This window comes from Crocodylus siamensis, chromosome 3, assembly GCF_052110815.1.
Source record: "Crocodylus siamensis isolate JL-2025a chromosome 3, ASM5211081v1, whole genome shotgun sequence".
NCBI classification, from domain to species: Eukaryota; Metazoa; Chordata; order Crocodylia; family Crocodylidae; genus Crocodylus; species Crocodylus siamensis.
This window is the reverse complement of record NC_143397.1, coordinates 216,699,681-216,718,099: the sequence shown is the minus strand read 5'-3', so window position 1 is coordinate 216,718,099 and position 18,419 is coordinate 216,699,681. Positions and strand designations below refer to the sequence as shown.

Sequence of the window (18,419 nt, the reverse complement as noted above, 5' to 3'; positions counted from 1 at the left end):
TGCATAGAATGTATTGACTTGTTTAGCTAATTCATTTTTAAGATTAATCATTTTTTCCTTCCCTATTCACAGTGGTTTAGGACTCAAAAAGATGGGTAGAAAAGATGCCTCTGCTGCAAGAATTCCTGTTGAGCAATACCGGAAACAAATAGGTAAGTAATGCTGGAAGTGTTACCTTTTGGGTTTCACACTGTGTTTGAGTCCCAGCCCAATCAGCAAAGCTGTCCTTCATAGAAAAAAGCAGGCATGACCTTAAAAATAAGATCTATTTTATGTTTATAAGTGTCAGTAAAGTCTTAAAAAGAAATGGTTCTTTGATATTTTTTTAAAGGACAGACTTTCATTATTTTCCTATTTTTGCTTTAATCTGTATATGAATTTGTTTTTCTGACAGTTTTAAACAGTGATGTTGCACAGGCCCATTTGTTCTTTTATTAACTGAACATTTTTTAATAAAAGCAGTAACTATAACAATGTGTTTTTTCTCACATTTTTTTCTGTAACCACTCTTTTTGTGGAGAAATACAGAATGTTATGGAGCACACACAAAACTGTATATAATACAGATAGAGATACTTATTTGTGACAGGGGGCAGCTCCGTGGCCAGATCCCAAAGCGGCCTGCCCATCTGCCTAGGGCACTCTGCCCTGACTCACCTGCCACGACTTGGTTATTAATTTGATCTATTAAGTAGGAGGCTCCCCATTCCTTGCCCTGATGCCAGGGGGTGCTGTCTGCAGCTCTGAACCTCCCTTATACTGTGGTCCATGCCTCACAGATGGATATGATTACTTCCCCCAGCCTCAGGCTAGGACAAACTCAGTCCATAACTGGGCTCCATTCACTCTCACGCTCACTTTGCTTTCCACTCTCACGCTCACTTTGCTTTCCTCCTATGCAAGGGCGTCTCTTGCATACTGCCCATCCTGGGCCACACTCTACTGCCTTAGCTACTCTTGAGCAACTCCTCATGGGCTTTCAGGCCTAGCTACTCTCTCCCTGGTACCACCATGCAGCAGCTTCGGTTCCCGTGAGTTCCTGTGAGAGATGGTGCTCTCCCTTACCTTGGGGGGTCTTCAAGAAGAGAATGGACAAGCACCTGGCTGAGGTCACATGACCCCAGCACTTTTTCCTACCATGGGCAGGGGGTCAGAGTCGATGATCCATTGACATCCCTTCCAAGCACCTATGAATCTATGAATCTTCCCCTACTCTACGTGGCATAGCCTTAGACCAACACTGGGTTGCATTTGCCCCAAGCTCCACACCGGGCAACTGTACACCATGGCCCACCCTGGGGTCTCCTCATCATACTTACAACTAGCTACTCACAGGGCAGGTCCTTGTGCTGGTATTCAGGCTTACTCCCAGTTCAGCCCTACTCAGTGCGCTCCTGGGACTGTCCTTCAGGCCTACTCCCAGTTCAGTCCTACTCTGTGTGGGGCCTCACACCATGTCAATCAACTACCCCCTCTGGGGCCTTGGGGAGCTCATATCTCTGCTGGGCTTAGAGCATACCTGACCCCACTACTCCAGCAAATGAGCATACCTGGCCCCGCTACTCCCACAACTATCACAATTATCCACCAGATAGTGGGGGCCGGGGTTAAGGCGACCCTACCCACCTTTCACCAGGGAAGTTAATGGTCCTGGCATTTAGTTGAGACTGCCATTCCACAGACAGTCCCACCAGGCCTCCCTACCCTGGCAGGGTGTGCTGCCACACTATCCTTTGCGGCCTAAATTTAAATGCTTAACTTTTAACCAGTTTTTGAAAATTCTCTGGCTTAAGTCCATTTTATTATTTTCAAGCAAAAGTGCTTAAAATGGAATACATTAATCCATACTTAGTCACCTAGTTTTCCTACAGTTGCTAAGCACCAGAAACCTCTTTAAAAACAGTTTTATAATGTACATACTCATAGGAAAGAGTAAAGGTTATGTAGATGTTAACTTTGTCAGATCCTAATTTTTTAAATCCTTTAGTTAGCAACCTAAGTATTTTGAATTTATTTTTTTAAACACAGCAAACTCCATTCATAATTACTTTAGTTGACCATGGTGGAATGCTTTTATTTCTTTTGGGCAGATAATAGTGGAATTCTCTGTACTACGCAGTACTGAGAAGTCAATGAGGTAGGATTCCTAGCCTCATTTCACAAAAGCAGTGAAACTGTTTGGACTCACCTTTTCCAATAAATCTGCTTTTCCTTTATGAGGCACCTCCAGATTTCAGTGAAAGGCTTTGTCTGTCACTTAGGTTGTACAACAGTGCACTGATAATATAAAATTCTAGCTAGATACACTAACTGATAGAATTAAGTCCAACCCCTTTATCCAAATGGGAAAGAGGACTTCAGCTTCTCCAGATAAAAATTCCTTCTATACAGCTAAGTGAAGAGATATTGTAGCTCAGCATTTTGTCCTTCCCTCAGAATTCTGTCTCCGACTAACTGTCATAGGGCCCAGCATGTTTCCCCATTCTTTATGACTAATTCAAGGATCTGGCATTTTATAGATCCTCCACAGATAAAGGTAGGTTCAGAGATATTTAAGGACTGCTCAGGAAGAAGAGTCCTCATTTGTACAGGGCTTCTGCATGTTATTTTACCTGTTTAGGCATCTTCCAGCAGCCTCCAGTATCATGTGTAACAGTGTCCCTGCACTGAAAAATGGTGGCAGGCAGGGTGCTTTAAACCAAAGCTTGGTTTATGAGCTTTAGTTCAAAGCCCCCTGCCATCATTTTTCAGTGTGGGGATGCTGATACATGTGAGGCTTATGTGCTTTTAATTAGCATGGCTCACTAATTAAAGCACCTCCCCCATCACCCTGTCTCCTGAAGCATATCTATAAGTGCCGTATATTTTAGAAAATAATTCTTTGTTGGCAGGGGAACCAACTGTACAATAAAATGTATGTTAACTTACCCAAGTGGAACGTGGTGCTAATGTGGATGTACTGCTTCTGGTACCCAGGCTAGCTTGTTTAGAACTATATCAGGTATCCACCTGGCATTGCATGTAACAAAGAATTTGTTGTTACCAGCTGGAATGAACACAGAAATCTTTCTTCTTCTTTCTACTACATACTCATATTTCCATTACATTTCTTGATTTTTCAGTAGTGTTGAGAGTGGTGGTGTGGCCATTATGGTCTAGGAATTATGTGAATGGCAGGGATTTTTGTGGGTGATATCTTCTATCAGGCCAGCTGTATGGTTGGGATAAAGTTAGACAAGCTTTCAAAAAAAGCGTTAGACCTGGTGAAGAATGGCTTGCATTTAAAATCTTGTCTACCTTTATCCCAACCATGCAGTTGGTCCAATAAAAGTTATCACCAGAAAATCCAGATTTTTCAGATAATTTTGCTATATGGATGACTTAGCTGCCTAATTCTCCATGACTTAGCTTTAATTGGTACAAAATTAAGTTTCTATTGTAGAGCTTTTGAATTAGACCATTCAGCAAAGAAATTAAATTTTGTGTTTAAGTTGCCTTTGCAGCAGTGTTGCATTGTGAGAGGCATGGGCTCAGGTCCTCAGGTGTACTATGTTTTCTAGAACTATGATGCTTGGAGATTTTATGAATTGATTATCCTTATTTTCAAGAACCTCCCCTCCAATTAAATATAGGTAAACAAAGTTACATGTCTTTATACTACCTGCAGAGGGGACCAAATATATGAAAATCCTTTCAGCTGTGTCTTCCTCCTCTCCTGCTCCAGTCTTGGTGGCAGGGTCTTCCAGTAGGCTGCTGAGGGTTTCCTTTGTCCTTAGTATATGGTCCTTGGGAAGCAAGTAATGGGACCAGTACAGCAACAATGGCTAGAGGCTCTGTTTCTATAGTGTCTCCAACCATTTGCAGCCTATGCGAACAAACAAACCAAGGGTGGGACAAAGTAGGTATTACTGTTTTCATAATGGGATACTCACGCAGAGGGAGATTAATTGATATATCTAGTAGAGCCAGTAATCTTCGCAGTGTTATAACTCTGGACCACTCTCCCTTTCCAAGTATTTGATATGCATAGGTTCTCAAATGAAAGCATGATGGATACTTTGCTGTACAAGTGCCATTTACTGTCTTGCCTATTGAGTAGCACTGATAGTAATTCTCAGTTCATTACTTATGAGCCTTTCTGGTTGGCAGATATCCAGGTCAAAATTTTTTGGTGGATCTTTTCTCTTTTTTCTGAAAAGTGTGATTTTGTAGGGCCTGAGGATGTTGTTAAGTCAGGTCAGTTTCAACAATGTTTTGACAAAAACTTTCATATCAACTTGAAATAAAATTAGGTACTTGATTTCATTTTATTTTATTTTATTTTATTCCAAGTTTTCCATTTTCTTATCCTGTTGTGTCACATGTTGCCCTGAGTTGTCTTTGAATGTTTCTGATTGGCCAGTTGCTTCTCCTCCTTTGTGATTGAGGTTTTGTTTGCATTTGCTTGACACTATGCCTGCAAGCGGAGAGAACAGACGGCTTCTTCTTGCATCAGCAGCTTTCTGAGAGGATTCCCCCAGCATGGTAGATTACAGGTATTCTCTTTCTGTTTCAGCTGGCTGTCACCCATCTCTGCTGCCCACCATCAACCGTCTGTTTGCAGCATTTTTTTAGTGCAGCCGGCGCTGTAATATACAACAGACGGGCAAACTTTTCCACAGGGAATATGGAGAGGCATTTGCTTCTTAGAATGAATAACTGGCTTCCCCCGAATCCCACCTCAAGTGAGACAGAAACCTGTTGGAAAAACCTGCAACCATTGCTGGAGTGGGGGAGGGAAAAAGAGGACATTTCTGACAGGAATTTCTTATATTTGGTTCCCTTTGCAGTGGATGAATGGGTTGGAAGGAGATGTGTAAAGAAGTATCTTTATCTACATTTACTGAATTTTATTTTTTTCCTGCAAATGTAATGGCCTCTTTTGCATAGCATTTGCTGATTATTTCTGCTGCCATCTATGCTGCTTTGCTTATTTTGCTGCAGTTGAAATGAGGAAATATTAGTCCTTCCCTCTCTTCTCCCACACTTAATGTTGTACATCGTGGGTTTCCTCTCCTTCCCCCTCTACTTTCTTTGGTGGTAGGGTTACTCACTGAGGGCCTGTATTACCTCCTGTTAATTGATTGCGTAAACCTGGCAAACCTGCAGCGTCCAATTTTAATGATCCCTGAGTCACAACGTACAAATGTTACGAAAACAGTAACAGGTTTTTCTCCACATTTGATTCATTTACCGTTGTTTTTCATGTTCACAAAATAATTCCATACATAAGTTTCTTTATCCTTCTTCTCTTGTCTAGTTTGGCTTAAGTATTAGAAGTTGCAGTATAGGTTGGTAGTGTATATGCATGGGCTGTTTCTATGTATGCTAGGGAGGTATACTGCAAAGATTTTTGTACCATTTGGAACTGTCCCACAAACCATAGCAAAAGTCATGTCACTTTTTGAAACGGTTAGTTTGCTGCGTTTCTTTAATTTAATTCTTTCTTGAGACCAGCTTATTAGGTTACGACTCAACCCCCAACCTGCAGGGCAAATCCCCTTTTTGTCTGCTTTCACCTTCTGACTTCTCTGGCTTGGATAACCCTAGAGGAAGCTGAAACTCGCACTGGCAAACCTGATGGTCCTTGAAACACACAGATGTTCTCACTGTCCTCAGTGAAGAAATAGAAGTTATGGTTAAAAATAAATCTCATTTGCTATATTGGAAGACAGTGGTCTAAGTAATGCAGAAGTTGAAAATAAGTCATGACCAACTCCAGAACCATATCTGTTATGTTTCTAAGTGTGATGCCCTTTGCTGGTGCTGTGAGTATTTCCCTGCCCCCTGGGCTAGGCCCTTGACTTGCGTGGTACAACTTGATGCATCTGTAATTGAAAGGAGGGGTTCAGTGGTGTTCCTACCCTGGTCCGGAGATGGTAATACTCATGCAGTCAGTGTGGGTGGTCTTGGGGCTCCTCTCCTTCTGCACTCCAGTCCACTTGCCAACCATGAGTGCAGTTGTGTCACTGGTCCAACTCCTGGCTCGGTCTTTCTATAGCCTTCTGGTGGGCCTCAGCTCCATCGGTCACCATATGTGCTGCAGCCTTACAGGGGCTGCCTGCCACTTGCCCCAGATCTTTGGCCCTTTGCTGGACCTAGGTCTGCTGTGCTCACTGCAGGCAGTGCCCAACCCACAAATCCCTTACCAGGGAGCTTGGCATTGGGGAGTCCTGTCTAGCCCCCTTACGATGTCCCTGCTTGCTTCTGGCAGGACTGTGGCGTGGGGGAGGGGAGAAATCTGCGCTGCCAAGTCACATCCCAGCAAGCTTGGTGCCTTGCCTTTTAGCTCCCCCACTGCACATGGCTTCTACCAGGGTTTTTAAACCTCTCATGACAGCTGTCACAGCTGATTTCATTAGCCAGCTGCTGCCCAGTCTGATTGACAGCTGCTTGAAAAGCTGGTGCAGTGCCAGCTCGCGTGGCCTTCGTCCCTGCCTCTGTCTCCCTCCCAGGTAAGTTCCCTGTAGTGCTGGGGTCCTTGGGTCCCCCTTTAGGAGTGTCAGGGCCAGTTCCTGGCACTTCTGGTCCCTGAGAATGACCCCAGCCACCACACTAAGAAATTCAGAAGATGGGAGGTGGCCATGTATTTTTCCTAAAACAAAAGAAAGTGTTAAGCAATCTAGATTTGCCATAGTGGGTACCTGTTGTAACATATTTAGGTGCATGCAACACACAGACAGCATGGGCCTGCCCTGGTGTTATTAGATTTGGCTCCCAAGTTCCAATAGAGATAGAGAGCAGTAACAAATTGAACTGATAACAGCTAACAGCTGAAATAAAGTGGAAGATTAAGGAGAGACCCCTTTGTCCTTCCTTTGCCTCCTCAGTGAATGGGACCAGGTAGTAGCTCATATCTGTGGCCTCAAGTTGCCATCACAGGAACTCCTTTCTTTCTTTCTCCAGCCAGATGTGGAAACACTCCAGTGTTACAGTGACCTGCAGCACAGCTGAACCTGCACTCAGCTGACATCTGTGCTGCTACGGAAAGAAGGTCGGTCATCTATTTCAATGGTTTTCAACCCGTGGTCCGCAGACCCCTGGGGGTCTGCAGATATGTCTAAGGGGCCTGCAAAAGATGACTATGATCAATCAGAAATATGTGAATACCCACCATTACAATTCAAATGGGTCCACCCCTCCATTTGAAATTTCCAAAGGGGCTACATCTCCATTAAAAAATTTTCAGGGGTCTGCAAATGAAAAAAGGTTGAAAACCACTGATCTATTCCATTTCTGATCAGAGGTGCCACTCTTCCTCATAAAGCTCCTCTAAAATAAGAGGCATCTGTAGTGGGTTGTCCCTCCTTTAGCTCTACCCAGGAGCCAGCTTCCTCATAAAGTCCAGTCAGCTCTTAGTTCCAGTCCATTTATTTTACAGGGGGAACACTTGTCCCCACAACAAACAATGTAAGCAACAACATGTGCCACAGACACAGACAAATAACTGACGCAAATAAAACCTCTGATCTTTCCTCAGACCTCAGGAGAGAAGCCACCCAGGCTCAGTGCTTTCTTTCAGCATCCCAGCCTCCTTTCTCCCCCAGCTACACCCTCCCCCCCCCCCGAGACTTTTAACTTTCCCTAGGGCCAGTCAGTCATCCCTGTTAGCTGACCCAGGGCTCCTAGGCAGGCAGGTTCCTTTTTCTAACCCCCTGTAGCTCGTCTTCAGCCCCTGAGTCATGCCCCTTGTTACAGCATGGTTGTGTGAGTACATAGAATGGGGGCATCTGGAAAGAAAGACCATGTCTGCACTCCTCAACTGTGGTGCCAGACAGCACCAGGCATACTCTATACCTACCACCTCCAGATCAGGAAGTTGTGCATCTGCGTGGGGGAAAATAGTAGCACCTGGTGAGAGGCAGAATTTACTGATGTTTGCTAAAATTCTTCTGTGTGAGGTAGTGCACATAGAATGAGTGCACTATGTCTCTGTCTGGCACTGCCTGTCACCACTGCTGTTGATGTGATCACTGTTACAATGGTGGCATCTTGTTGCCTTGCCACCACAATGGTCTTAGATGATAGGTTTCCAGCAACACTTTAAGGAGTGTCAAGTGGTTCTGTCTTTTCCTCCACCTTGTTTTTATTCTTCTTTATCTTTCACAGTTGGATTTATTTATTTTTTCCAGGAATAGAGTCTGTCTAACTTCTCTGTCCTTCCTTCCCTGAATACTGAAATGAAAATTCAAATCAAAATGGCCATAGGGTATTTCCAAGTCAAGTAAAAAAAATAAGTGATTGATACATTTCTTCATGAAATTGTCAAAGATGTTGAAATGACAGATAATGGTTCTGTTCTGACACAAGCTTTTCTGGAATCTCAGTTTGACAGCAAATTGAAATGCCAGGATTTGTCTCAATTTGGGCTGAAGCAAAATTTCAAAAACACAATTTTTTTTACAAACTAACATTCCACTTTTCAGCCAGTTCTTGAGTACTACATTTCTAGCCGTCTAGGAAGGATAGATTTTAGGCATTCAGAGTAAAAGATGGTAGACTTCACAGTATTGAAAATCCTCCTGACTGACTTTCTGAAATCTTGACCTTTTTATTCCATGTTCAGTAGAAGCAGACATTGTATTCAGTGGGAAAAGGAGAAGGAGGTGGGGGAAAATAGACAGACTCAGACAAATGACAGCTACTGGCTTAATACTTGTATCTTCTGTATAGGTTGCTCTCTCTGAGAGGCTGCTTCTATGATTCTTCTGAGAGAAGTAGAGCCTTGTGGGTCAGAAGTCAATTTAGGCACTGTGTTACACTGTTTTCTTATGTGAAAAACTCACTCTTTAATTATCTAATAAGAGAGTGAATCTCATAGAAAACCCCCAATAAAAACACCTTTTCTTCTCCTGTTATGTGTAAGTGTTGGTAAATTGCAGAGGCCTTTCACCTCTGCTAAGATTCAGGCTTTAGAACTACATCTGATGGGTGCCACTGCCTTGCCCTTGTTCCTTTGTTTGGGAAGAATAATGGACAGTAAGTGATTTCTTTACAAAATGAAACTAAACACTGTGGTTTGTGATTGCTACTTTCATTTCAACTTTGTGCCAGTAGATATCATTTCTTCTTTCTCCTCGGAACCCTGAGTGAGAACTCCTGAGGAAAACACTACTATGAAGTGAAAGATAGAGTGGCCATAGTAATGTGATCCAAATTTTGTGGTGGTTAGTATTTTGTTAAATGTGACTTGGGGTCTGAAAATACAAGTTTCCTGAATAGTGATGATGGATATTAAGAATATTCAGAATGTGATTACTGCTTTTAAAAGATCAGAGCAATGAAAATAAGGTTTTTTATGCCTTTACTGAGCATAAAATGTTCTTCTGTGATGTCCAGTATGGACACGTACTGGTGGTAGCACAGACTTTATTTTTCATTTGCCTGGAAATACTACACTATTTTACTCTTCAAAACTTATACATTTATAAACTCAGATTCCAACGTCATTTAATCTAGTGCTAATTAAGAATAACTCCACTTACAGTCAAACAGGTTAATATAGAACAGGTGTAACTCAGAACAGAATTCGACCCACTGTCTCTGTTTCTTGACCAAAGTAGCAAATTTTAACATTTCAAGAACTTGTCAGATTGAACATACTTTGTATCTGCAAAGAATTTGCAATCTGCACAACTGCAGTTACATTTATTGTGAGCAGGGCATACTACCATTGCATCTAGCATTAGATAACTGCAGCAGCATCATATCAAAAGCACCATTTCACTAGTACTAATACAGATTAGGAGATTGTATTCTCAGCGCAATCTCGTGGTGTCTTTGACATACCCTCCATGCTTTCAGTGGTCAAGATACTACACTCTAGAACACATAGAGTAATTCACTTTAAAAATGTAGTGCTTACATCTTACTTTCAAAAGCAGGCACAATTTAACACTCTATGGGGGTTCTTATATGGTGTTTTAAAAACCAGACCATTAAGTCCATATTTAGTTATAATCAAAAGGCCTGATTGTTCAAAAAATCCAAGCACCCAGCTGCTCCCAGTGAGGTTAGTGGCAATTTTTGAAGCACAGCACTTCTGAAAATTAAGTTACCTACTTAACCTGTCTAAATAAGAACTTGGAAGTCTGTTTGTAAGCATTCAAGTTTTTTTAGGTCTTGTCCTTATTTTTCGTATGTGTAACATGTTTGAACAAACAGGTGGCATACATGCAGCTCATGTGCTTAAATTTTACAAGTAGTAAACTAGAAACATCAGTAGAAGCAGAAGTGAAACATTAGGAGAGACTCCCCATTCTTCAGTCATAAGACATCAGTGAAGAAGGTGTGTGTAGATGCAGTGCCCTGTGTGTACCCAAACCGGATGCCTAGTGTGGACATTGATGATGCCTGTACACAAGTGTGGAGGCTGTTCTGGCATACTGTAATTACAGCACATTGCAGCAGACTCGATTAATTGAGTTGGCTGGTGCATGGTAATTAGCACTTTCCAGCTAAAGTCTGTCTCGTCTGTTGGTGTCCCTGCACTTCTAATGGTGGCAGAGGCCTTGAACTAAAGCTGATGCAATTAAAGTGCCGTTCCTTCCCCTGCTCTCCCTCCCAAACACGTGTAAAAATTCTCTGTTTTTGCAACTTGCACTGGTTAAGTGACATTCATGTAAGTTGCAGTAGTGCAGTTTTCTACTGCAGATATAGCTTGTCTAGTTTGAGAAAATACTGTCATATGCTGGTCATAGTTCAGTAGAAAGTGGTGGTTTTTTGCAGGTCCCTGATCTTCAGCTTCTAAATCAGGGGCAGGCAGTTATTTTGAGCACAGGGATGCTTACCAAGTTTAGGAGTGCTGCGATAGGCAATGTATAGTAATAAGGTGTCAGTAGAATCATCTTAATGAGCGCACCCTGCTGGAAAGAAAATATACCAATTAAACAAGTACCTCACTGCCAGAGTTGCAGAAATTGCAGATTTTGTGCAGGTAACTGTTTTTTACTTTATGGTGAAGTATGCTTCAGAATTGGCACTGCAGAACGCATTAACAATTTTAAGGCATATTAACATATGTTTGATTGGTTCAGCAGCCGCAGCAGTTTAGCAAAGCAGCTTAAGGTGAGCAAAGGGCTGTACAATCAGAAATTTATGCAAGAAAACGCTATTCACATGCCTTAACTGCTGTGGATAGATTTAGAGACAACACTGGGCATGTCCATGACCCATTGTTTAAAGTCTCCGAAATATTTTACTTCAAATACGGTCTTTTAAACTGCCTCTTTTAGGCAGGTGTGATGCTTATGAGGTTGCTGATTTACTGGGTTTTCTATTATTAAGTAATAAGAGGAGTTTTCTAACAAAGTGATATTAAAAATAATGTGTTAGTATTTTGCATGTCAAACAGGAAAACTGAGACCTCCCCCCTTCTGCTTAGTTGTGTGTGCTGTAAATAATATGCCTGTTACATTCACTGTGTCTGCATTACTCTGGTAATGTTTGTATTGATACTAATATTCTAAACTTTAATTTCACAACGCATTATAGTTTTTAGCAATTAAGGAGCAGTGGTTTTAAATTGTAATTCATGTTTTGTTCCTGAGAATTAATCTTCCCATGCAATCTTTGGGTTTTTACTGATAAGAATAGAGGACTAGATAGTTTAGAGAATGATGGGTAAATGGAATATGACATCTTTCAACACTAAATCACTAGTTTAAGTATAGTCCAGGTGATAATCAAAAGACAGTGATAGCTCTCTGACAGCTGTTGAGTAGCATTTATGATGCAATGTTTGTACATTCAGTTCCTATGGAGAAGCATTGAAAATCATCATTATTTGTTGGCACTTAGAGAGGGGCCAGAAAATGAACAGGTTTATGGAGTGAAAATATGTCTCACCATTAGGCATGATCTCTTCAGTTCAGGTGTATGACAGCCTAGTCTGACAGTGGACCAGTTTCACAGTGGATTTCTGAGAGGAAACAAATTTCAGATATGAACTGTCTCCTTATAATAGGGTGGAAATTGGTAAAAAATTATATATTAAGGTCCCTATCTTTAAAAAAGGGAGGAGGGAGGACCCGGGCAACCATAGGCCTATCAGTCTTACCTCAGTCCTAGGGAAACTCTTTGAGAAGATCATCATGGAGCACATCTGCGATGGGCCGGCCTCAGGGATGATGATCAAGCGCAACCAGCACGGTTTCATTAGGGGCAGATCATGTCAGACCAACCTGATTGCCTTTGATGATCAGGTCACAAAAGCATTGGATGTAGGTGTTGCCATGGATGTAGTCTTTCTGGACTTCAGCAAGGCCTTTGATACCATCTCCAACCCCATCCTCATTAAAAAACTAGGCAACTGTGGCATTGATGCCTACACAGTCAGATGGATTGTAGATTGGCTATGGGGTCGTACTCAGAGGGTGGTGGTGGACAGGTCATATTCGACCTGGGGGGAAGTGGGCAGCGGAGTCCCCAGGACTTGGTCCTTGGGCCCGAGCTGTTCAATCTCTTTATCAGCGATTTGGACGACAGGGTGAAAAGCAACCTGTTTAAATTCGCCGATGATACCAAAATTTGGGGTGAGGTGAGCACGCTAGTAGGGAGGGAAAGTCTGCGGCGAGACCTGGATAGGTTACAGGGGTGAGCTAAAAAAACAGGATGCGTTTCAATATTGACAAGTGCAGGGTGCTGCACTTGGGCAGTAGTAACCAGCAGCAAACTTATAAGATGGGAAACTCCCTTCTTGAGAGCACAGAGACAGAAAGGGATCATGGAGTCATTATTGACTCCAAGATGAATATGGGCCAACAATGTGAGGTCACGGTTGGCAGGGCTAACCGGACCTTGTCGTGCATCCACAGGTGCATCTCTAGCAGGGCCAAGGAGGTGATCCTCCCCCTCTACGTGACAGTGGTCAGACCACAGCTGGAGTACTGTGTCCAGTTCTGGGCGCCCCACTTCAGGAGGGATGTGGACAACATTGAGAGGGTCCAGAGGAGGGCCACCCGCATGATCCGGGAACAACAGGGCAGACCCTACAGTGAGAGACTGCGGGAGCTGAACCTGTTCAGCCTTCACAAGCAAAGGCTGAGGGGCACCTGGTGACCGTCTATAAACTCACTAGGGGGGGACCAGAAGGGTTTGGGAGAGACCTTGTTTCCCTTAGTGCCCCCTGGCATAACAAGGAATAACGGCCACAAGTTGTTGGAGAGTAGGTTTAGATTAGACATCCATAAGAACTACTTCACAGTCAGGGCGGCTAGGAGCTGGAACCAACTTCCAAGGGAAATGGTGCTGGCTCCTACCCTGGGGGTCTTTAAGAGGGGGCTTGATGCCTACTTGGCTGGACTCATTTGAGCCCAGTTTTTTCTCCTGCCCAGGTAGGGGGTCAGACTTGAAGATCTACAAGGTCCCTTCCGACCCTACTTCTATGATTCTATGCTTCTTTGAAATCCTATTCTGCCTAATAGACACCAAGTGTAATCCACTCCACCTAGTTTCAGTGCCTAAAAATTATTGCATCTGTTTTTATAAGTATTCTGTCATCTTAGCCTTAAAACTAAGTCACAAAAGGCAGAGAGGAAGAAGCCTCATCACCTTATATATTAACAATTTTTCAGGGACTTGGGAAGGTAGATATGTAGGTGCCTAATAGGTGGAATAGGATCTGGCCACAAGGAGTGGAACAAAGATGCAAATTTAAAAGCAGAGTTTGGCTAGTGTGATTTACCTCTTCCTTGATTTCTCCACTTAGGAGTTACACCCTAATGGATGCATTCTAACATAGAATTAAGGCTTATTAATCAAAGTGTGCCTAAAGTCTAAGCAGAGTTTTAATTTGTCATGAGATTCAGATTGAAGAAACTAGGGGAAAGTGGAAGCTATACGTGACTTGGATTTTTGCCATGAATTTCTGTAGATCACATCAGCCCCACTTGCTGGATTGCAGTATAAATAACCATTAAGATGACATAAATCCTCATGTTTTAGGGGTAATTTGTGGTATCTCCAGGCAGTATTTTTGTCTTCCATATGTCCAACAAGCACAACTAGACCAGAGTGAGGGTCTTTTAGATATTATCATTTTTCATCATGTTCAGGCATGGTGCAATGTGGTGTATGTTCATGTATGTGCTTGCCGCTCATGCTGGTTGAAAGAGAGAGTGAACTGACCAGCAGGATTTTGTGAAAAGAAATCCTTTTTTCCAGCAAAGGTAAACTGCAGTCGTCTTTGTGCTTCCTGGAATAGTTAGAAACAATAAAGGCTAGAATGAACTTAATGGGGAGAAAATCAGCAATGTTGAATACATAGCAAATTAAATAGAACAGCAGGTCCAAGTACAAAATCATACTATGTAGTGTTAGGTACCTTAGCAAACTAACCTATTTCTAAAAAAAGTACCAGCTGGAAATAATTGGCAGGGTTGCAGGGAAATCATTCAATGTCTGTATCATAAGAGGTTAGTATATCATGTAGACAGATTGCAAAACTTTAGAATCCATAACTTAAACTATTCAAAAAGGTTACTGCCCAAATAGCTTTATGGCATTACCAAATATGACATGTTGTATGTGTAGGGAGAAACTATTAAGTCTCTGTGAGGAATTGATGAAAGGAAGAAATAGGGAGGTGCTATTTTAATACACTTCATGCAGAGGAGTGGAGAGTTTTGGCTGTGGTGAAACCCCACAAAAAGTTTGCATAATAAAGAAGGACTTTATCTTTCCCACCTTAGTCCTGCCATGAAGGAAAAAAAGAAGTATCAGGAAAATAAGAAGCATTTCATGGAGTACAGGGTTAACATATCTGCTAACCTCCAGGTAAATCTTAGTAAGAGGCCGTGTGCTTCTAGAGTGTGAAAGTAGGAGATGGCTAATGAAGGAATCTAGCCAGAAGGCCTGATTCTGCTCTCCCACAAGTTTGATGCTGCTGTAACTGACTAGTTCTACCCTACTAAAGTCAATAGTCGTATTCCAGATGCACCCTTGAGGGTACAGCTAGGCCCAAGTATAAGAATGAAGACACTGAATTACACAGACTTTAAAAAACCTAATTCTGTTGCTTTAGGTTTCATCTATTGGTCTGTGCCAAGATAATATTAGAAAGCTGTGTTCACTGAGGACTTTTTGTACTTGGATCAGAGAAGTAATTTCAGAAATGCCATGAGTATTCACAAAGTTGTAACAGTGTAAAGTAACTATAAATAGGCAAGACATAAATAGACTTAGATATTGTGGGTCAAATCCTTAAGCCACTTTTACAGCCCCAGAGGCTCTGAAATTATGGGGGGCCCCAGACATGTGGGGAGGATGCTCCAACACATTGTAATTACAGCACACTGGAGCAGACTCAGTTGAGTCTGCTGGCGTGTGCTAAATAGCACGCTCCAGCCAGCCTCCATATCTCCTGTATCAGCATTCCCACACTTCAAAATGGCTGCAGGGGTGCTTTAACTAAAGCTTGTTTGAGGAGCTGTAGTTCAAGCATCCCCGCTGTCATTTTGAAGTGTGGGGACACTGATAGATGAGATGCTGCAGGCGCTTTAATTAGAGCAGTTCTTAGAGCCACTGTAATTAAAGTGCCCCCAGGGCCCCCCTCCCCCCCCACGATCCCCAGAGCATGTGTAAAAATGCCGAGGGTGACCATACGTTTTGGTTTAGCTGGGACAGTCACAAATTTTGGAGGCTGGTTCTGGCTGGCTGGTAAGAATTAAAATTAGTGTCCTAGAAATGCAGGGGCACAGGACACAGGACACAGTCCAGTGGGGAGGCAGAGCAGTGTGGAGTGTTACGGAGTGGCTGGCAGTTAGGTGTGTGGGGAGGCACTGCTGCTGCCTGCCTGCCTGGTGTGCCATACCACTGCACCCATGCCTGTTCCTGCAGCAGTGCTGCTGACTTGTCAGGGTATAGGAGGGCAGAGTGTCTTGTATTTCCCATTTTCCCATATGCTCACTCTATCTAAAATAACACACACAACGGCTCTGCAAAGCTGCAGTGTACCAGCAATGTAATATTACTGACACAGCTCCACATATGTATGCAGAAGTGGAGGAGTCAATACCTTGCCCACAAGAAAGTGTCTCTACTCTGAGCATTCATATGCTGTAAACTGGGAGTTTACCATTTTGAAGCAACAAAGAAGCAAAACTCTGAAAGTATTAGTCTATCACTGTATAATTGTGGGTCATCGGTATGGTGTGGCCATAAAAAAGGCAAAAATGAATTTCAGGTGTATCAGGTGAGATGAGATATTCACAGCAGAGATAAGGAAATAGTGATATTATTGTATGAGCCAGCACTGAAACCTCACCTGGAGTATTTTGTACCTGTCTAGTCTTCTGTGTTCAAGAAAGATTAATTCGAACTGCCACAGGCATAGAGAAGCACTGCTAGAATGAATGGAGACTATCTATGCGAGGGGATTGGAAGTGGTTGGCTTCATTAGTCTAGCAGAAAAACTGAGATTGGCAATGCTGACTGCTGTCAGTATATACCTAAGAAGTTAAAAACTGGGGAGGTAACATTGGCAGGAGAACAAGTGGGCATACACTGGCTTTGCATCAATTTTAGCCTGGAAATTAGAAGATGTTTTCTAACCTGTCAAAGCAATGAGTTTTTGCCCAACAGAAGTAGCATGGCCAAAACAATTAATGACTTTTAAGATTGAGTGTGATCAGTTCATGAATGGGTTTATGTGATATAGCTGCCTGTGATAGCATGGGACTATACTTGGTCAACCGTGAGGTCCCTTCCAGTCCTGTGTTCCACATGACAAAATTCTACCTAAGAGAGAGCTTCTTTTTGAGATAAAAATATCTGTACAATATATTAGAGGGATTTAGATTTATTTAGAAAGAACTCGCTAGCTGTCATTTTACTTGAGACAAATTTTAATAGTTTTATTATTTTGATATTTTTACCAAAGTCATGTATATTTTAAGAGAATTGAACAACATAATCATATATTCAACAGGCTATTTCCTTTTGCTGAAGTGAGTAGGAAATTCATGCTGAGAGAGTGAGGAGAAAAAAGACAAATTCAGGTGCTAACTACTAATCTTTGTCATTCACCCCTTGTGCCCTCAGCATGAAATGGTAAAACTATCAGAGTAACAAATTTTAATGAATCAGAAATGTGCTTGTTTCTAAAGCATCACTTTTCATACTGGTACCATATATACTCAAATACAAGATGAGATTTGTCCCCCCCAGTCAGTTTAGAGAATCAAATCTTTGGGTACCTGTGATTATTTGCCTGTATGCAGATTACCATAGGCAAGGTTTATTTCAAAGTCAATATGTTGAAATTTGCTCCTTACTTCCCTGTGTTCAGGGAGCACAGGGTCTGACAGTATGAGGCAGGGAGGGGCTGCAGGGGGAAAAAATTAGGGGAGCAGGGCAGAGGTCAAGGGGGCTACCTGACTGCAGATTTTTTTGTCCTGTTAAGTGGTGGAGCGGAACATATTCAAGGCAAACCTCCTATAATTGAATTCTATACTTGGAATATTATAGTAAATTTATAGATATTCCATATATAGAGTCTAATTATTGGGGGGGTCATCTTATATTTGGGTAAATATAGTACATTTATTTTGTTAATTGTTGGGTGACTTTGCAGTTGCTGCTCCTTTTATAGAACTGTAACATTTATAAACTGGTTAACAAGTACAGTATGTATTCTCTCTAGATATCCCTAGTTGTATATCTCTAGATTATAATTTATTATTTAACCCTTTGGACTCAGGTATCACAGCATTGCCTATTGCCAGCAATAAGATGGGACCCAAATATTTCTGAGTTCAAAGAGTCAGTGGCAGCAGGCTGGAATTTAGTGTGAATCAAGTCCTTTACAGTGGTTGGCCCATCTCAAAGAGGCCAGGAGAGAAAACAGTCTTAGTAACTGTATTAAGAGGACACCAATGCATATTTCAGTAACTTAATAGGAAGCAGTTTGCAAAAGACATTTTGAAGTTGGTGCTGAAGGTTTTACAACAGAGTCATGATACTTCCCGGAAAGCAAAATTATTGGAACGTTTTCAAGTAGGAGACAGTTATGCTCAATGAACTAAGCTCTCAAAGGAAACAGAAGTTTCCTTTCTATGGGGTACTTCTGTTATATCAATCACTAGGCAAAGTGGAAAAGTTAGAAAAACAAAACCAAACAAAGCGCACACACATATCGATGTTTGGTATAACGTAACATTTTTGGAGTGAAATCCATCTCAGTTCAGAAGGATAGCCCAAAGCTGTGGGTCTCACTTAAATCCTTAGAATGAAATTGGCCCAGGTTATTACGTTGTATCCTTGGTACTCTTTGGAATAAGTATGAGTATTGGCCTGGGTAAACAGTAGTATGGAAAAGGCCGAAGTGGAAGGATCTATATTTATCTACATTGACGTAGATTTTTTGTCTTATTGTAACCAGG

The 18,419-nt window shown here is 42.1% G+C and overlaps 1 protein-coding gene across 2 annotated transcripts in view; it reads left to right on the top strand.

Moving 5' to 3' along the window:
- TRIQK (triple QxxK/R motif containing) overlaps positions 1-18,419 on the top strand; it is a 96,891-nt gene that overhangs the window by 32,212 nt on the left and 46,260 nt on the right. For both annotated transcript variants that reach the window (XM_090040327.1, XM_090040326.1), the window contains one exon: positions 73-152. In XM_090040327.1, the coding sequence (XP_089896453.1) occupies positions 92-152 (61 nt within the window). In that variant the 5' untranslated portion in view covers positions 73-91. The remainder of the gene's footprint in view (positions 1-72; positions 153-18,419) is intronic.